Below are 17,349 nucleotides of genomic sequence, written 5' to 3' on the forward strand. Positions count from 1 at the left end.
AGGTCTACATGTTAATGAAGACAACCAGAATCTATGTAATCACAGGTCAGGAGAAAGAGGTTGATTCTGAGAGACAGCCTGGCAGAAAAGATATAGAACTGGTCCCAAAGGTAGGAAGACCATGCCCTGCCTCTGACACATACTGGCTGTGTGACCCTGCACGAGTGATTTTTCTACTGTTGACTAATGGTGCTCTGTTCTCTTCATTTCTGGTTGACAGTGAAGGGATGCATTAAAAAAATTGAATCCATCATTAGAATTTGGGCATTTTTATAAAATCCCCTGTGGCAAATCTCAAGGATCCCCCATCAATGTTCTAAGAAGACAAATGACAGAGGAGTCCCTGATTTGTTTTGTGGGAAGAGTTTCTGCCTGGGAATTCCCTATGCTGATATAATCATGGGTCTAGTACTATAATAGCAATAACAACAACAACAACAATGACATGGCTGATGATTATGCTGCTGTTGCTGCTAACGACCAGCATTTATAGAGTTCATTAAGGTTTTCAAAGCATTTTCCATATGTTTACTCACTCAATTCGAACAACAACCTCATCACATACGTTCTATTATGCCCATTTTACATATGGGGAAACTGAGGCTGAGAGAGGTTAAGTATCTAGCCCAGGGTCACACAGTAAGTCTAAGTCTTTCCAATTCCACTTCCTGGATCTACATATTGAGGCATCTAGTTGCCTAACTCCACAGGTCAGCCAGTTCCATGGTACACAGGGGATATTATAAAAATGCCCAAACTCTAGTAATAGGCCCAATTGTTTTAAAACACATACCTCATTGTGGAGCAGAAATGAAGAGAACAGAACTCCATTAGTAAAGAGTAGAAAAATCATATAGTGGATAGTACCATTTTTCAAGTCTGCACTTCTGGAATTAGAATCAGTTAAGTATGTTCTATTGAATGATTAAAAAAAGAAGAGTTCAAGTTAGTCTGGGAAAGAGAATTGTATCATTTGCTAGTTGACAGGATGGACTTTTCTCAGTTATAATGACTGGACAAGGGAGGATATATCATAAATCCATGGCATGGGTCTCACCTCTGACACTTTGCTGGGTGACTGGGAGCACATCAATTTCTGAACCTCAATCACTTCTCCTACATTTCCACATGGTGCTACCATGCATTCTCATGCCTGTCTTTCTAGTTCTTGTGTTGTTTCCCCTTATTAGATTGTAAGTTCCTTGAGGTCAGGGACTGTCTCATTTCCTTGTATTTATAAGCTCAGCACTTATCACTGTTCCTGGCACATCAAAATGTTTTATAATTCATAAAGGCAGGGGCCATGCCTTGTTTATCTTTGAATCTCCTCCAGGGCCTAGCTCATAGTAGGTGCTTTACAGGAACAGAGATCTAAAGCTGGAAAGGACCTCAAAGACCATTTAGCTCAATCCCTTTCCATTTTGTAGATGAAGCAGTAGTGAGGTCACATAGGGGATACAGTGGTGGATTTGGAATCAGAAAGATCTGAATTTAACTCTGAGGCAAGTCCTTTAACCTCTCAGTCTCAGTCTCCCCATCTGTAAAATGGTGACAGTAATAGCACTTCCCAGGGTAGTTGTGAGGACTAAATGGGAAAATATATGTGCAACATGCTTTGGAAACCTTCAGGCACTAGCAACTGCATGCTAGCCAATATGTCGTACCCACAAGAGTAGCATGATGCAAATGGTAAAAAAATTCTAATGGGTCATTTGTTGGTTTGTGTTAGTCAAGGCTAAAGAGACAGCCGATGTAAGACCTGGGAATTGGGAAGGAGAAATAACCAATTTTAGTAGAGAATCATGGAATTTGAGTAGGAAGGAAGCCAAGCAGCTAGCCAGGCCAACCTCATCATGTGAATGGATTTCTAGCATTCATAACTCCATGTCAACTTGAAGACCTCCAATGCTGGGGAGCTCAATATCTCCCAAGTCAACCAATTCCACTTTTGGCAGCTCTCATTGTATGGAGGCTCTTCCTAATAGTGTTTGAGCTGATGGGAACTTCATAATATAGAATGTTAAGAGCTCAAAAGGACCTTGGAATATGGATCTGGGAGAGCTCTAGGATGTGGAATATTAGATAAAGAAAGGACATTAGGAAAAAGATGTCAGAGCTGGGAGGGCCTTTAGAACACAGAATGTCAGGACTGGGAGGGCCCTTGGAACACAGAATGTCAAGGCTGGGAGGGTCTTGGAAACACAGAATGTCAGGGATGGGAGAGACCTCAGAAAACATGCATGAGAATTTAGAATATAGAATTTTGAGCTTCAAGAAACAATGGAAATCATATAGTTCCGTTTTCCCATTTTACAGATCAAGAGAGCGAAGTTGAAAAAACTTGCTTAATATTATACAGATGAGAAATGGCTGAGCCAGAAGCCGAGCATGGATCTTTCTGCTCCTTAATGTCACCTCCACCTTGTACTAACCTCAATATCTCCCTTTGTCACCTTCACAAAAGGGGTAAGTAAGCATTCCTTATGTTGTACATCTAAGCAGAATTGAATGAAGGGGGCGGGGCATAAACCCTGAGACAAAGAGCCCAATGCTTGATGGAGATTAAGGGTGGTTTACAGTTCTGCCCTTTTCAAGTGTGACCAAGAAGAGCAGTCCGCCAGCCTTCCCCCATCTGCTCAGATGGCTATGTGCCTAACAAGGGGTGTGTGTTATTTCTATTCCTCAGCTTGCTCTTAATCATATCTGTAAGTATGGCCAAGACAACTGACCAATCGACGTTTTTCTTTTTGGAGTAACATTAGTCATTAGGACCATGGAAATTCAAGACAGGAATCAGGCCCAATTGGATGTGTTTATAGGATGTCTTAAAATGTGCCAATAGTGGCATTCAAAAACTGCACCAATAGGTAAGCCTAGAATCCTCATTCCAGACCTCATTTCTTTTCAAAGTCCTTTGGAAAAAAATGCTGGCATCAAACCTGAGTTCAAATACCATCTCTGAGGTGTACTACTTGTGTGACTTGGACAAAGCACTTAACCATAAAGGACCTGAGGAGGTTGCCTTGGATGCCTTCCAAGTTTTTTCCAAGTCTAAACCCATGATTTTCTGATTTCTGTGACCTATTAGCTGGGGGACTAATCACATAATCTCTCTGAATTTCAGTTTCCTTACTTGTAAAATGAGGTAGTTTTAATAAATGCCTTCTATAGTCATCTCTAGCTCTATAAATGTGACTCTATAAAGCAAATAACCAGGTCTTTTTCTACTTGGCATCACCTTGGTACCCTGGCCTGGAGCTTTTAGGTATTCAATATTTGTTCAATGAGAGAACAAAGGAAGAAACAAACAAGAAATCTTCCAAAGTAGAAATCTTTGGCTTCTATGCTTTGGAAAATTATTCACAGCAACAATATGGTGGGGAGAGAGCCAGGAATGGACAGCTCCTTCTCAGTGGAAGATGGCTCAACTTCCTAAACTACTCTCTTCCTTTCCTTCTGTCCCTGCCAAGTATGCTCTCTCCTGCCCTGGAGGTCTGATTCTGAAGAAGCTCTGGCAAAAGGCAGGAAGGAGCAGATGGGGCAGAGGATAGTGGATATGGGAGGGATTGTCCCACTGACTGAACCATCCAAGAACAGGCTCCCCATAACCTCTAGTCACCTGAGTGCTAAGAGGACATTGACCAGTACAGAAGTCCAAAAGAAAGTCTTGGCTCTGTCCAAGTGTCAGCACTTGAAATTTATGGAGAGTTCAAGAGGGACTGCCTCCATTTAGATGGCCACAGTGTGGCTTGAGTGTCGGACTTGGAAACAGCAAAAGCTAGGTGTGAATCCTGTTTCAGACACTTACTAGCTTTGTGACCCTGGACAAGTCATTTAACCTCTTTGAATGTCAATTCCCTCCCCTGTAAAATGGAAATAGTGGTAGTACCTGAAAATCAAATTAAATAATGTGTTGAAGTACTGGGCAAACTTTAAATCCATCTATCTGTGAGCTAATGATAACAGTAATAACAATAAATCATTGAGTCCTATTGAAAGTTTATTGAGATTTGTCCAATAGTGATGGATTACAAGGGAGAATAAAATGTTACTGAACTTTAGAGGTTGAAATTGCCCCCAAGTCAAAGAGAAAATTTTGCTCTTATCCAACTTGTATAAGAGTAGACTGAGGACATCCCTTTTACTGGCTTTCTCTTGGTGTCTAGGCATTTCAGATGGCTCCTGGCCCAATGCCATTCTGAGGGTGTCAAGGGATGTGGTGACTTTTACCCATTTTGAGTCACCAGCTGCAACCTACTGCCAGGTGGTAGAGCAGAGGGCAGGCCTTCTCATGGTTTTTGTAAAGCTGCCTTTTCATAAATGTTGCTAAATATCCCTTCTCATCTACATTTTACAGTGACAAGGCATTCAGCCATTTCTGAAGCTTGTCCTCTACCCTAATCCCATCCCCCCAATCAAGTATTGCTTGCCTCTTTTATGAATCCCAAACAGTATGGACTCATTTCCATTTAAAGGATCATTTAAAAAGTCATTCTCTGATCTCAGCAGGTGCAAGGAGGCCAATTCTTACCTGATGTATGGCAGAGGGGGTGGGAAGTCAAAGCCCATGGTTGACACTCCCCATTCCCTGAAGAGTGATCATAAGAGCTAAGGAACAAAGGCTGATTCCATGTGTCCCAAGACCATTCACCTGGGAAATCTCTTTGTCTGGCAACAGTGAGAGAAAATATGCAGGGTGCATGGCTGTGTCCACCTACTTGACCTTCTGGACCCATTGGACCTTATGCGGAGAGTCCGTAGAGCTCACTGAGCAGTGTCTCACCTGCAGAGACCATCTGCTACATTCTTGCCGATGGCCAGAGAGTAACACATTATAGCTAAGGAGATTCACCAGAGCATGGTGTTGCTGCCTGCCAACAGGACAGAAGTGGAAATGAATGGGAAAGGCTCAGCAGCATGGAGGGGCTAGAGGGTCTGCCCTGGCATCATATGGCATATATATATGCCATATGACAGTGGGCATCGCATTGGATTTTTATATCTATCACCTACTTGGTAAGTTGCTCGATCTCTCTGGGCCTCAAATAAGGAGTATTGAAATAGATACCCTTTCAGGTCCCTTCTAGCTCTAAATTATAATTAAGACAGTTCACATTTATTTATAAAGTCCTTTGAGGTCTACAAAATCCTTTACATTTATTATCACACTTGGTCCTCCTGATGATTATGAGGTAGGGGCTATTATTGCCTCAGTTTTACAGATGAGAAAAGTGAGGCTTGGAGAGTTGAAGTTTTGCCCAGGGTCATAGAGTTAGTAGGTTTCTGAAAAAAAAAAAGCCAAAGCCAATTCATCCTGTTTCTAAGTCCAGAATCCTAGCCAATAGAGGGGGACTTACAGATCTCCATGGAGCAACTAACAAAATAAGGTAGCTCTGAACTAAATCAAGCCCTGTCTTTGTCACTAGGGAATCCTAATCTCAGAGCTAGCATTAATGACTCATCCAATTAGCATTTATTAACTGTCTACTATGTGCTTGGCAAAAGTGAGAATTCCTTGCCTTTGGGGAGCTTCCATTTTATTAAAGTGCTTACTTAGTACAGTGCTTAGCACGTAGTAAGTCTTTTCTATGGCAAGTTGGCACAGTGAATAAGGGATCTGGAGTTGGGAAGACTGCAGTTCCAATGTGGCCTCAGACACTTACAAACTGTGTGACTTTGGGCAAGTCACTTAACTTTTCTTTGCCTGAGTTTCCCCAACTGTAAAATTGGGATAATAATAGCACCTAAGATTTTTGAAGATCAAACGAGATATTTGTAAGGTGCTTTTCACAGTTTCTGGCACATGATAAGTGCTGTGTAAAGGCTAGCTCTCATTAGTAGTATTACTAATAACAATATTAAATGTTTGCTGTAATTTCTCTGACAAGGGTTTTATATCAAAGATATGTAGAGAGCTGAGTAAACTTTATAAAATTAGAACCATGTCATTTAGAACAGGCAGTTTTTTGAAGAAGAAATCCAAGCTATCAATATACATACTTTTTCAAAAAATTGCTCCAAATTAGAGGAATGGATTAGAGCAATTCTGAGGTTCCACCTCACACTTATCAGATTGGAAAAGTTGACAAAAATGGAAATTACAAGGGGGCTGTGGTAAAAAAAAATATCAGGTATATTAATACACCATTGGAAGAGTAATGAATTGGTCCAGTCAGTTTGGAAAGCAATTTGGAACTATTAAATTTAAAATGTGTATGCCCTTTGACCTAGAGATACCAGGACTAGGTCTATACTCCAAAGAGTTCAAAGAAAGAGGGAAAGGACCCATATATAAAACACATCTTTACAGCAGCTCTTTTCTTGTGGTGAAAAAGAACTGGAAACTGGAGTGTCAATTAATTGGGGGAATGGCTGAACAAATTGTAGTACATAAATATGATAGAATACTATTGTGTTGTAAGAAATCATAAAGAGGATGGTTTCAGAGAACTCTGGAAAGACTTGTATGAACCAATGCAGAGTGATGTGATCAGAACCAAGTGAGCAATGAATAGAATAACAACATTGTAAAGACAAACAATTTTGAAAGACTTCATTGAAGAACTTTCATCAATGCAGTGACTAACCACAATTCCATAAGACTCAATGAAACATGCTACCCACCTCACAGAGGGAAATGAAAGATTTTTTTTGGACATGTGAGAAATTGGTTTTCTTTACCATGTATATATTTTAGGAAGATTTGGAGTTTTCTTTTAGTGTGGTAGAATTAGAGAAGGTAGAATTTTGTTTATTGAAAAACATTTAAATGTTTGTTTTTCAAAGCAGAGTAGGAAAAGGAAAAGAAATAAATGCTTGTTGATTGATAAAATGGAAGGAACCTAAGGGGTCATTTAAGCCATCTCTTAACCAGTTCTATGAATCTTATCTATTGTATCTGTGACAAGTGGACAGACAGTTTCTATTTGAAGACTTTCAGTGATGGGAACTCATCTTTTCTGGAAGCATCTCATTTCAATTTTGGACAGGTCTAAGTGTGTGTGTGTGTGTGTGTGTGTGTGTGTGTGTGTGTGTGTGTGTGTGTGAGAGAGAGAGAGAGAGAGAGAGAGAGAGAGAGAGAGAGAGATTTCCATAATTTTTCACTCATTCTTCATAACTCTGATCTCCTAGGCTGAGTAAGAATTCCCAGTATCTCTTACACAGAAGAATCCAGCAAACTCTTGAAGATACTGATTTTGTTTCTGCCTTCATTCTTCCTTCCCTTCAGTCTTCTCTTCTCCAACTTAAGCATCCCAAGGCCTTTCAGGAGATTCTTATATGGCCTAAGTTTGGGTCACCTTGGCATCTTGGATGCCTTCTTTCTGAATGAACTCCAGCTTTTTATGAGTGGTATAATGGATGGAATGATGAAATTAAGAGTCAGGAAAACCTGGGTTTGAATCTTGCCTGAGACACTTGCTAGCGAGGACCAAGAGCAAATCACTTAACTTCTCTCATCAACAATACAAGTGGATTAGATTCAATGATTTTTAATGTTTCTTTTCATTCAAAATCTTATGATGATTCCCAAAATGAAGCACCTAGAACCAATTACAACCAAAATCACTTTACAGAGACTGTGAGAACCTCCTCCCAGAAAAAATAAAATGAAATATAAAGACCCTAATCCTCCTAGCAAAGTAAAGCATGAGAAGAAGTGGGGTAAATTAAATTAGGATGGGGATCCCAAAAGGCAAGAATTTGCATCGTATAGGGCAGCTAGGTGGCACCAGCCCTGAATTCAGGAGGACCTGAATTCAAATTCAACCTCAGACACTTGACACTTACTAGCTGTGACCCTGGGCAAGTCACTTAACCCTCATTGTCCCAGAAAAAAACAAGTAAAATAATTTACATCACAAAGTTCTGGCTTCTTAGAGTTTCAGCTAACACAACACAAACCTATTCACTCCATTGGTTACTATGACTTAAGTGATAGGTCCCCTGGGGCAGTGATGCCTACTGGCAACCACCAGTGAGGGGTTGGGAATATGGAGTCTGACTGCATTTGGGAGGAGCTACCCTTGTCTAAGAAACTCTTCAGTTTTATATCTACAAATTAGATAGGAAACAGTCCTTTATGTCTTTAAGGAAGAAAGCGAACCATATTTCTACTCTGTATTGGGTTTTGTGCATGCATCTTTTATCTATGGAGGCAGACCTGGTATTTTACTGTAATAGGGAATAAACGGAATGGAAACTACTTTCACCAACACAACTCCTTTGCAACCTATTCTCTTAGAGACTTGCTGAGGGTGAGGAGACATTAAATGACCTGCCTATTATCAGCCAGGTAGTGTGTGTCAGGGGCAGGACTTGAACTTGGGTCTTTCTGTTGGGTTCTTAAAACACACTGTTTCTCTCCTCTTAAGTCTTATTTCCAAAAATGTGAATGGAAACTTGGTTCTCTGTGCTAAGGAATCAAGATGACCATATTTCTATTTTGCATTTCTTTGCATGAATATAGTTAGTAAGTCAAACAACTTTATAAGAGTTTGCTACTTGTCAGTCATTATGCTAAACCCTACAGATACAAAGAAAAACAAAAACATAGCCCCTACCCTCAAAGAGCTTATATTCTAACAAGGGAGAAATAAGCAGTCAACTATGTACGAGTGAAGACAGCAAGTAATCTCGGAGGGAAGGGAATCCATACAGAGGCATGCAGGTGCATACATATGCAATGTGTTTTGATGGGTAGTCTCTGCACCTGTGATTTCATTCCTGTAGGGAACTCTTCAGTGTGAAAACTCCACCCACCATCAAAGACAAGCTAGTCTGCTATAATTCAAAGTGCCTGGGACACCAAGAGAGTAAATGAGTTTGCCCCATGCTCACATGGCCAAAATAAATCAGCAGCAACACTTGAACCCAGGCCTTCTTGATTCCAAGGCTGGCTCTATATTCAGTAGGCTGGGATTTTTGTACAACCTTTATGCTAAGCAATGAAGCTAGCCACACTTCCACTCTTTGCCCGAGCATAAAAATAATTATTTACTTAAACACATACATACACTCGCATACACAACAAACTATACAGTTTAAACAGTATGCTTATCTCCTACTGGGCATAAGCATCTTATGTCATATATAGCTAACACCTGTTTGAGTTGGTTATAATACAGCTTAATTGCTCTATTATATATGTAGCAAAGCAACCTATTGAATTTAATATTAGGCATTCATCAGACACAAGCTTTTCAGAGAAACAAATTGCTCCCAGAACCACCCCCCTGCCCTCCCAAACCTCTAAGCATCAAAAGCACACTTTCGTAGGGATGCTACTAGGAGGCCAATGGCTCGGAGACCTCCCTTTAAACAAATCAGCTCCCTGGCTACAAACAAGATGTACTTGTGCAAATGCTGGACCCTGTCCTCGCTGAACCTTCTTCTGTCTACCTGTCAAATGTGTTTATGACCCCGCCAACCCTCTGCTGCTGTTCAGGGGGATCAGCGGAATGTAACACCTCTCGCTGGTGATGCCCTCTGCAGTAGGTGCCTGTGTCCTCATTAGGGATTACTCAACTCACTGAGAGAAGAGAGAAAACAGCAAGATGGGCTGCCTGCCATGCGCTCTTTCAACACAGATTCCAAGAGAAGATGCTGCAAAAGTGACTAACCCCCCGATTTGTAACAGTTCGCTTTCGAGACTCTGTTACATAGCAACCACACAAGGCTCACGGAGGGGACCAGCGGAGTTCATATTTTGTTTAAATGACAAGAGTACATTCATCCACCCTGAGAATCCAAGTTCTGGAGCCAAAGGTGTCCCAAAGGCTTCCTGCTGGATTGTCAGCTGGATAAAGCAACTGATGATGAATCGGTTAATATTCTTAATTAATTAAAGGCCCCTCTTTCCCACCCTCACCCCTCAACTACCATGGCCATATTGCAACCTTGTTATGGTGTATGTGTGTGTGGTGGGGTGAATCCCTCAATATCTGTTCATGGTAATATTAGGAAAATAAGAACAGTTGATAAATCAACACGTATTCACCAAATGCCTTCCAGGGGCCAAATACTCCAATAGGTTCTTAATACCTGCTAGGCATTATTTTTTAATTAAAGGCACATGCTAACAATTTTTATAGATGTTCATATCATTCAGCTTTTAAAGTCACAATCTGAGAAGCCACAACTACACAGAACATCAACAAATGGGAATTATCTTAAATCATGGGCTTAATGATCCTAATGAGCACATTCAAAATTAAAACCATCAGAGTATAATTGAGGAGGCTAACTTGGAACAGCAAGCTAGATTAAGAGGCTGTGAGCTACTGTAGCCTTAGGTGATCAAGAAACAAGAATACTCAAAGAATTCTCTTAAAGGAACCTAACTTGGTTCCACCTCTCCTTGTGCTATGAAAAGGTAAAGCCTAGCAAAGAGAAACAGCCAGGCTTCATTTACAGAGGATCTCTTCCATTCTAATAAAGCAGAAACATCAGATTCAAGAACCATGCCTGTAAATAACATCTGCCTGCCACATAACCCCATTCCTTTTCTAAAAACCACACATGGGCACAAATTCACATCAATTTAAAGGGAGAAGGGCTGACAACTCTTTCTAAATTGAGTTAAAACAAGGAGGCTCTTAAGGACATTTACCTGGAGTGGTTACCGGTTTTAGTATCTCCCATTTGAGGATTTTTGGACTATCAGGGCAGCCAAGAGGCATTTTCACTTTTACAGCTGATGCATCTAAGTGGGGGTGAGGGGAGGCCAAGAAATTGAGCCACCTGACTGCACCCGGCAGCAATGTGACCTGCTCTAGAGTGGGAATTTAGCCCTCATCAAGTTACCCCAATTGAAAATTAATCTCATAAATCATGACATGCATTTATTGCAACCTGCTTTATAACCAACCAGCAGGCTAAACTTTCCACTTTGGGGGTGGGGGTGAGATTGCTCAGATTTCTCTAATTTGACTTGTAATCTTTAGCACCATGTCAGTTCTTAGTTTCTGTCACATTCGAAAAATCTCTGCCCATAAATTCTAAGAAATACTTTACAATCCATCTTTCTGAGACTGGGTGACCCACAGTATCTTCAGGCATATCAGCAATGACTTAACACATATACCCTAAGGTACTAGTAAGGGATAAGTTACTGAAATTTGCCCAATTTCCACCTTGCAGCTCTTATACGGAACCCTAGAAGACAGCTCATTCATCAGCCTTACATAATGCCCATTCAGTTGCAGCAGAACTGAGCTAGTCCTCAGGAACCCCAGACCACTCTTGGGGAGGGGGTGGGGGAGTGGGATATCTAGTTAGGCTTGGGAACAGGATTTTATGGACCACAGCTAATCTTCAGGTTCACATTCAACTCACTGAAGCACCAGGACCCATGCCTATGAACCTAAGGATTCTGTCAAATTCTTGGAAGAGAGAGGGGTTTGAAATAAACAAGAGGTCAGTTTCAGGGCTGACTGAGGGCTGATTATTATACAGGACCCTCCCCTGGCCCTAGCACGCTATTCAAAAGGTACCAGAGAATGAACAGCATCTTTTACTTGCTTTGGATTTCAAGGGCTTAAGGGTTACAATTACATTTAATTTTATGGACAGCAACTCCCGAGATTTTAAACACTTGGGCGATTAGCAGAAATCCTCAATGGCCTGGCTTGACTCACACTTTCTTGCTTCACAGAGATCAAACAATACATTTTAGGGAGAGTTCGTCTACCATTAACCCTTGCAAGGGGGTTTCCCAGGTTGCTTGGGAGCCAGTGTCAACACGGCCAGCTGTATGGGTTCTGTAAACTGTAAGGAAGTCACTTCTAGCTTAGGCTTCACATTCTCTCCTGACCAGGACCGAGCATACTTTATCACCAGGCGGATAGCATCCTCTGTTTTTTTTGGGGGGAGGAGGTGTCTAGGAAGATCTCCTCCTGGGGACACGATCCCGAAAGGGCTTAGAGGGGGGTTTTGGCTGGGGAATTTAAACTCCCTGCTGAGCAGGGCATGGCCACTGTCGCAGGCAGAGTCGCCCAGTGACTGCCGCTGCTGCGGAGGTGGCAGGGCTAGATTCACATGGAGGGAGTATCAAGTCCAGGTGGAAAGAAGACAACGGACCTAGTTTTGGTGGAGGGAAGTGGGAACCGCACCGTGATGCAACCGGCCCTTTCATCTCGGTCCGTGAACCTGGCTCCAGACCTCAGAGCCTCAAGATATCAGCCAAAGAGGGGACGAAGTGGCTCTCTGAAATTGGGGGGCGGGGAGCATCACTAGCTTTTCCCCGGGGGAAGGGGGAAGGGGGAAGGGGGAAGGGAAGGGCACAGACAGCCGAGCAGCCAGAGATGAAAAGTTTTTCCCATTGATTGGGGTTTTGCTTGCCACCCAAATCACACTTTCTGTTCCCAAGGCAATTCCGATTCTTGTCCTCAGTGCCCAGGGCGCAGAGACACCAATCGCAGCTCTGTGCTCTTCCCTCTAAGGTGAGAGCCCAAGATGGACCGGCTGCAAGGGTTAAGGGACACGACGCCCAGGATGCCCCCTAAGCCCCCCTGCCCACGGGGAGGGCGGAAGCTAAATCCAACAATCACTGAACACCCTCTCTGGCTTTTGCCAGGTTGGATTCCTGCTCGCAGTCTATTCTGTGGGTAATAGGCAGTGAGAGGGTCGGCAGCCTTGAATCCAGCCCACCCTTCGAGCCGAGCCTCCCCCAGGAGGCGCGGGCGGACCCTTCCGCTAGATCAGCCGGGGGGCATTGCAGGGCGCATGAACGGGCACGCACACGCAGAGACAGGGAGAGGGGTCGTTCGGTCCCCCCGGGGGTCGGGGGAGAATCTCTACCTTGCGCGTTGTGATGGTTGTTCTCCATGATCGAGGAGTCGCAGCTGCCGCTGCTGCCGCCGCCGCCGCCGCCGCCTCCACCACCAGTGCTGCCGCCGCCGCCGCCGCCGCCGCTCAGCTCGGCTAGTCTCCGGTTGGTAGCTGTCAGCTCGGCTCGCAGGTTAGTCACCTCCTGGCTGGCGGACTGGATCGCCCCATCGATCCGGAGAGCCAGCTGCTTATTGTCTTCCATCATGCTCAGGATTTTGGCCTGGGGAGGAGAGAAGTGACAAAGAGCAGCATGATGCCCGGGCTGCACCGGGGGGCGCGGGGTGCGGGGCGCCCCGGCTCTACCTGTTGGCTCCCTCGCTGCCCCACTGGCTGCCCCCTTCCCCCTCCGCGCTGAGCCGCCGCGGCCGCCACCGCCGGGCTCTCCAGCGCAGGAATGACAGGGGCTGCTGGAGCAGCAGCAGCCGGGGGAGGAGGAGGAGGATGAGGAGGAGGAGGAGGAGGAGGAGAGAGGAGGAGGAGAAAGAGGAGGAGCGGCGGCAGCGGCGGCGGCGGCGGCGGCGGCGATAGCACAGACCCAGGCGAGGGCTGCTCGGAGAACGGGGACAAGCACACTTTAAATGGAGCCTACCATTTGCCCCGAGCTTCTGAGGGGTGTGGGAGTCGGAGGGTGCCCGGCGCTCCCAGCCCTCGGGGCCTCGGCACCTGGGGGACACTCCCGCCTCGGGGCGGGGGGCGCAGCCTCAGCCCGGCCCAGGGGCTCCCGGCTAGGGGGAGGCCGGCCGCACCCCAGAGGAGCCCCAAGCCGGGGCACCACCCCCTCCTCGGGACTTGCGAGTGTCCCCTCCCCTCCCCAGTCCTCTCTCTGGGGGTAAGGGAGTGCGGGGCACAGTCCCGGAGCTCTGCCTCCTCTGCTGCTCTAGGGCGCGCGGAGCAGCCAGAGCTCGACTCTGGGAAGCCGGCGACTGGCACTAAAGGACGAAGGTGGGGGCGGCGCGGGCAGGGGAGCAGCAGGCGAGAGACCTGGGAGGGCAAATGGAGCCAGGAAGAAGGAGGGGGCACTGTGGGGCCGGGAGAGGCTCGGCCAGAGCAGCCAGGGCTAGCGAGGGGAGGAATCCGCTCCCACCCCACCTTCCCGGAGACAATGCAAGCATGGGTGGGCGACTCCTCCCTACACAGACATTTCCCAGGCTCTGCTAGGTAAGGAAGGGGAGTTCCACCATGGGTCAGCCGGAGCCGAAGCCGGCGGAGAGCCCGGGCATAGCAAATGGCCAGATCCTCGGTAGGGGTCCTTGGCTCCCAGGATGGTGCTTGCATGGCCAGCTGAGATTCTCCTACCTGGCTGCCAGGTCCTGGTAGAGTCCAGGACTCGTGGCCTCAATTTACCCAGCCACTGTTCAAGAGAGTTTAAGATCCAAAAATACTCCCGGGACAGCCCCCTTCCCCTCACCCTTCAAACACACTTCATTTTCACATGCATTCTGGATGCCAGACCTTGTTACCATAGCAAACCTTATACTTTGCAAATAGAACAATTAAAACGAGCCAAATTCAGCCCGCGGCCAAGGAAACCCAATTTCCACCCAACCATGTCTTCCGACCACTTTAAAAGACCTGTTCCCGCAATTAGACCTTTGCTTCTTTAAAAAACAAAAATATAACACGACTTCTGGCCTCCATTCTCTCCCTTTTCTAATCCATTTTTCTGAGGACGAGGAAACTTTCTTACGTATAGGTCTGGTCATTCACTCCCTTGCTCACAAATTCCCATCGGCTCCCCATTGCCTAGTGATTTGCAATTTAATTTAATTTAATTTAATTTTGTTTTTTTTTTTTTTTTGGTGTGTGTGTGAGGCAATTGGGGTTAAGTGACTGCCCAGGTCACACCGCTAGTGTCAAGTGTCTGAGGTCGGATTTGAACTCAGGTCCTCCTGACTCCAGGCCTAGTGCTCTACCCACTGCGCCACCTAGCTGCCCCATAATTTGCAATTTTAAACTTCCTCAAGGTCTTGCACAGTAGAGCATCATCTTATCTTCCTATAGTGCTTCTCTGCCACACACTACATCTCCTAGCCAAACTGGATCATACCCAAGTATCTGCACTTTGTAATTTTTCCCACCTCTGTACCTTTGCTCACATTGCCTTTTTTTCCCCCCTTGGGATATTCTTCTTCACCTGTTAAATTCCTACCATCCTTTAAATGTAAATGTAACGTACTCCAGAGAGCCTTCTCTACCAATTCATGGGATCATAGTACTATATATTAGATTTCAAATAGCACTTTATTTTTGCATCTCTCAATGTATTTAGTAAATAACTCCAGGAATCTCCTAATGAAGACTATAACCTGTCTAGTCTCGTAGCTAAACTTAGTTATCTAGTCTCAGGGAGGTTAAATGATTCACAGTAAGGTTCAGAAGTGGAATTTGAACCCACGTCTTCCTCTCTCCAACCATTATGCCACAAGACACTTGTGAATTGTTTTATATCCTACCTACTTATGTCTGATTGCTCTCCTAGATCGAAAGCCCCAGGAAGAAAGGGACTACATTTTGTTTCTCCTTCAGAGTCTACCACAGTGTTCCCCAACCCACCGGAGGTACACACAAACAGTGTTTGCTAGATTGAACCCCAGGTGCTGAACTTGCTTCCTGGATATCCTTGAAGTATTACATTTTGGCTTATGTCTTCACTAGAAGTGAAGGTGTAAAAAAAAAAAAAAGAAGTGAGGGTGTAAGACCATGGAAATATATGCATTTGTAGGAAGGCAGGGCTGGTTTGAGGAGACCTCTCTTAAAGCACCATCTAATTGAGATGTTGATGGTAGCAATAGGTCACACCAGAGTTACTCTTTGTAAAGTCACCTGAGCCAGCTGGAGGCTGAATCGCTAACCTTTACCTTTGGCTTTTTAGCATACTTTCAAACCAACTGTGCAAATTAATGGTTATATGTGGGTGGAAAAACCACAGTCCAGTACCAGGAAGTTCTGGAACTAAAGACATCAGGGAAACTAAAATTACTAAAGTAGTATTAAATATAAATAGATATAGATAGATAAATAAATATCTACTACAATATAATTATATGTAATAAAATATAGTATAATATAGTATAGTATAACATAACACAACACAACACACACACATATGAACTTTCAATATCTTCACAACTCAGATGTCTTAGGAGAACTCTTCTATTTTCCTTTAAGGAAAAAGGCAGTTTTGTCTAATGGATCTATATGTCAAGTCAACAAGTATTTATTAAGCCCTTTGCAAACCTAATGAGTTAACACCTATAAAACATTTTTCAAATCTTAAAGAACTATATACATGCTATAATAACTTTAATAATAATAATAATAATAATAATTAGATTCTTATGTGTCATGCACTGTGCTAAGTGCTGGGATACAAAGAAAGGCAAAAAACCAGTCCTAGTCTGTTTATATAGTCAACAAATGGACCAGGTGTTACACATATTTCTCTATTGCCAGGTTGTTTCCATGAATTACATAATCAAACTTGAACTAGAGTCCTCAGTGCAAACTGCCAGGAAGAAACAAGTATGTGTGTGGGGGGGCAGGGCAGAGGGGAAGGAGGAAGCATATTTCTTTGGCTTTTTTTCACTTCACTTTCTGTCTCCTCTCTCCCCAATTGAGACTAAAAAAAGTCATCGAGGCTTTGGAAAAAATCAGGAAAATCACTAGGATGGCTTGCTGAACTATTTTTTTTTTCCTGAGCAGAAAGCCCATCCCATCCTGGAGGATCCTTTTCAGATCTCACCTCTGTGTCTTTGCCTAGGCTCTGCCTCATGCTTGGAATGAACTCCTTTACCTTTGCCTCTTAAAAGCCCTAACTTTGGGGCAGCTAAGTGGTACAGTGGATAAAGCACCAGCCCTGGATCCAGGAGGACCTGGGTTCAAATCTGGCCTCAAACACTTGACATTTACTAGCCGTCTGACCTTGGGCAAGTCACTTAACCCTCATTGCCCTGAAAAAAAAAATCCCTAACTTTATATTCTGTCTCCTATAGAAGTGTTTCTTAATCCCTCTTGGCCAAGGTGTGTGTGTGTGTGTGTGTGTGTGTGTGTGTGTGTGTGTGTGTGTGTGTTTCAGTGTTTTCCCAGCCTCTCAGTGGTGGTGCTCATCACTTTCTCCAGAGTTATTTAAAGTTTATTGGTAGCAGCTGAGCAATCAAATCCATCTCTTCTGTTGGTACTGGAGAATTCAGTTCATATGACTGTATATCTAGATATCTCCAGCTTCCTTTAAGATTCAACTAAAGTGCTACCTAGTTTTAATCACTGAAGACCTCAAGACCTAAGGACTGAGACCTGGGAAAGACCTTAGCTTAAAAAGCCAAGGTCTCCTACTGCATCTGGAGCCATCTCCAGTCATTCTGATCTATATCTTGCCACTGGACCCAGATGGCTCTGGAGGAGAGAGTGAGGCTGGTGATTTTGTATAGCCCTGCCTCACTTTAAATCCAATTCACTGCAAGTCATGACATCACTTCCTGATGTCATGGTCCTCTTTGAGAACAAAGGACAAACAACAACAAC

General features: G+C 44.1%; 1 protein-coding gene across 3 annotated transcripts in view; it reads right to left on the reverse strand.

The window, feature by feature from the left end:
* The window catches only part of KAZN (kazrin, periplakin interacting protein), a 1,448,845-nt gene that overhangs the window by 599,164 nt on the left and 832,332 nt on the right, over positions 1-17,349 (reverse strand). For 2 of the 3 annotated variants that reach the window (XM_043992483.1, XM_043992482.1), the window contains one exon: positions 12,799-13,048. In XM_043992483.1, the coding sequence (XP_043848418.1) occupies positions 12,799-13,048 (250 nt within the window). Of the gene's footprint in view, positions 1-12,798; positions 13,049-13,417; positions 13,435-17,349 lie in introns of those variants that run through there. The other variant, XM_043992485.1, reaches the window with a different exon arrangement.

This window comes from Dromiciops gliroides, chromosome 3 (genome assembly GCF_019393635.1).
Source record: "Dromiciops gliroides isolate mDroGli1 chromosome 3, mDroGli1.pri, whole genome shotgun sequence".
Classification (NCBI taxonomy): Eukaryota; Metazoa; Chordata; class Mammalia; order Microbiotheria; family Microbiotheriidae; genus Dromiciops; species Dromiciops gliroides.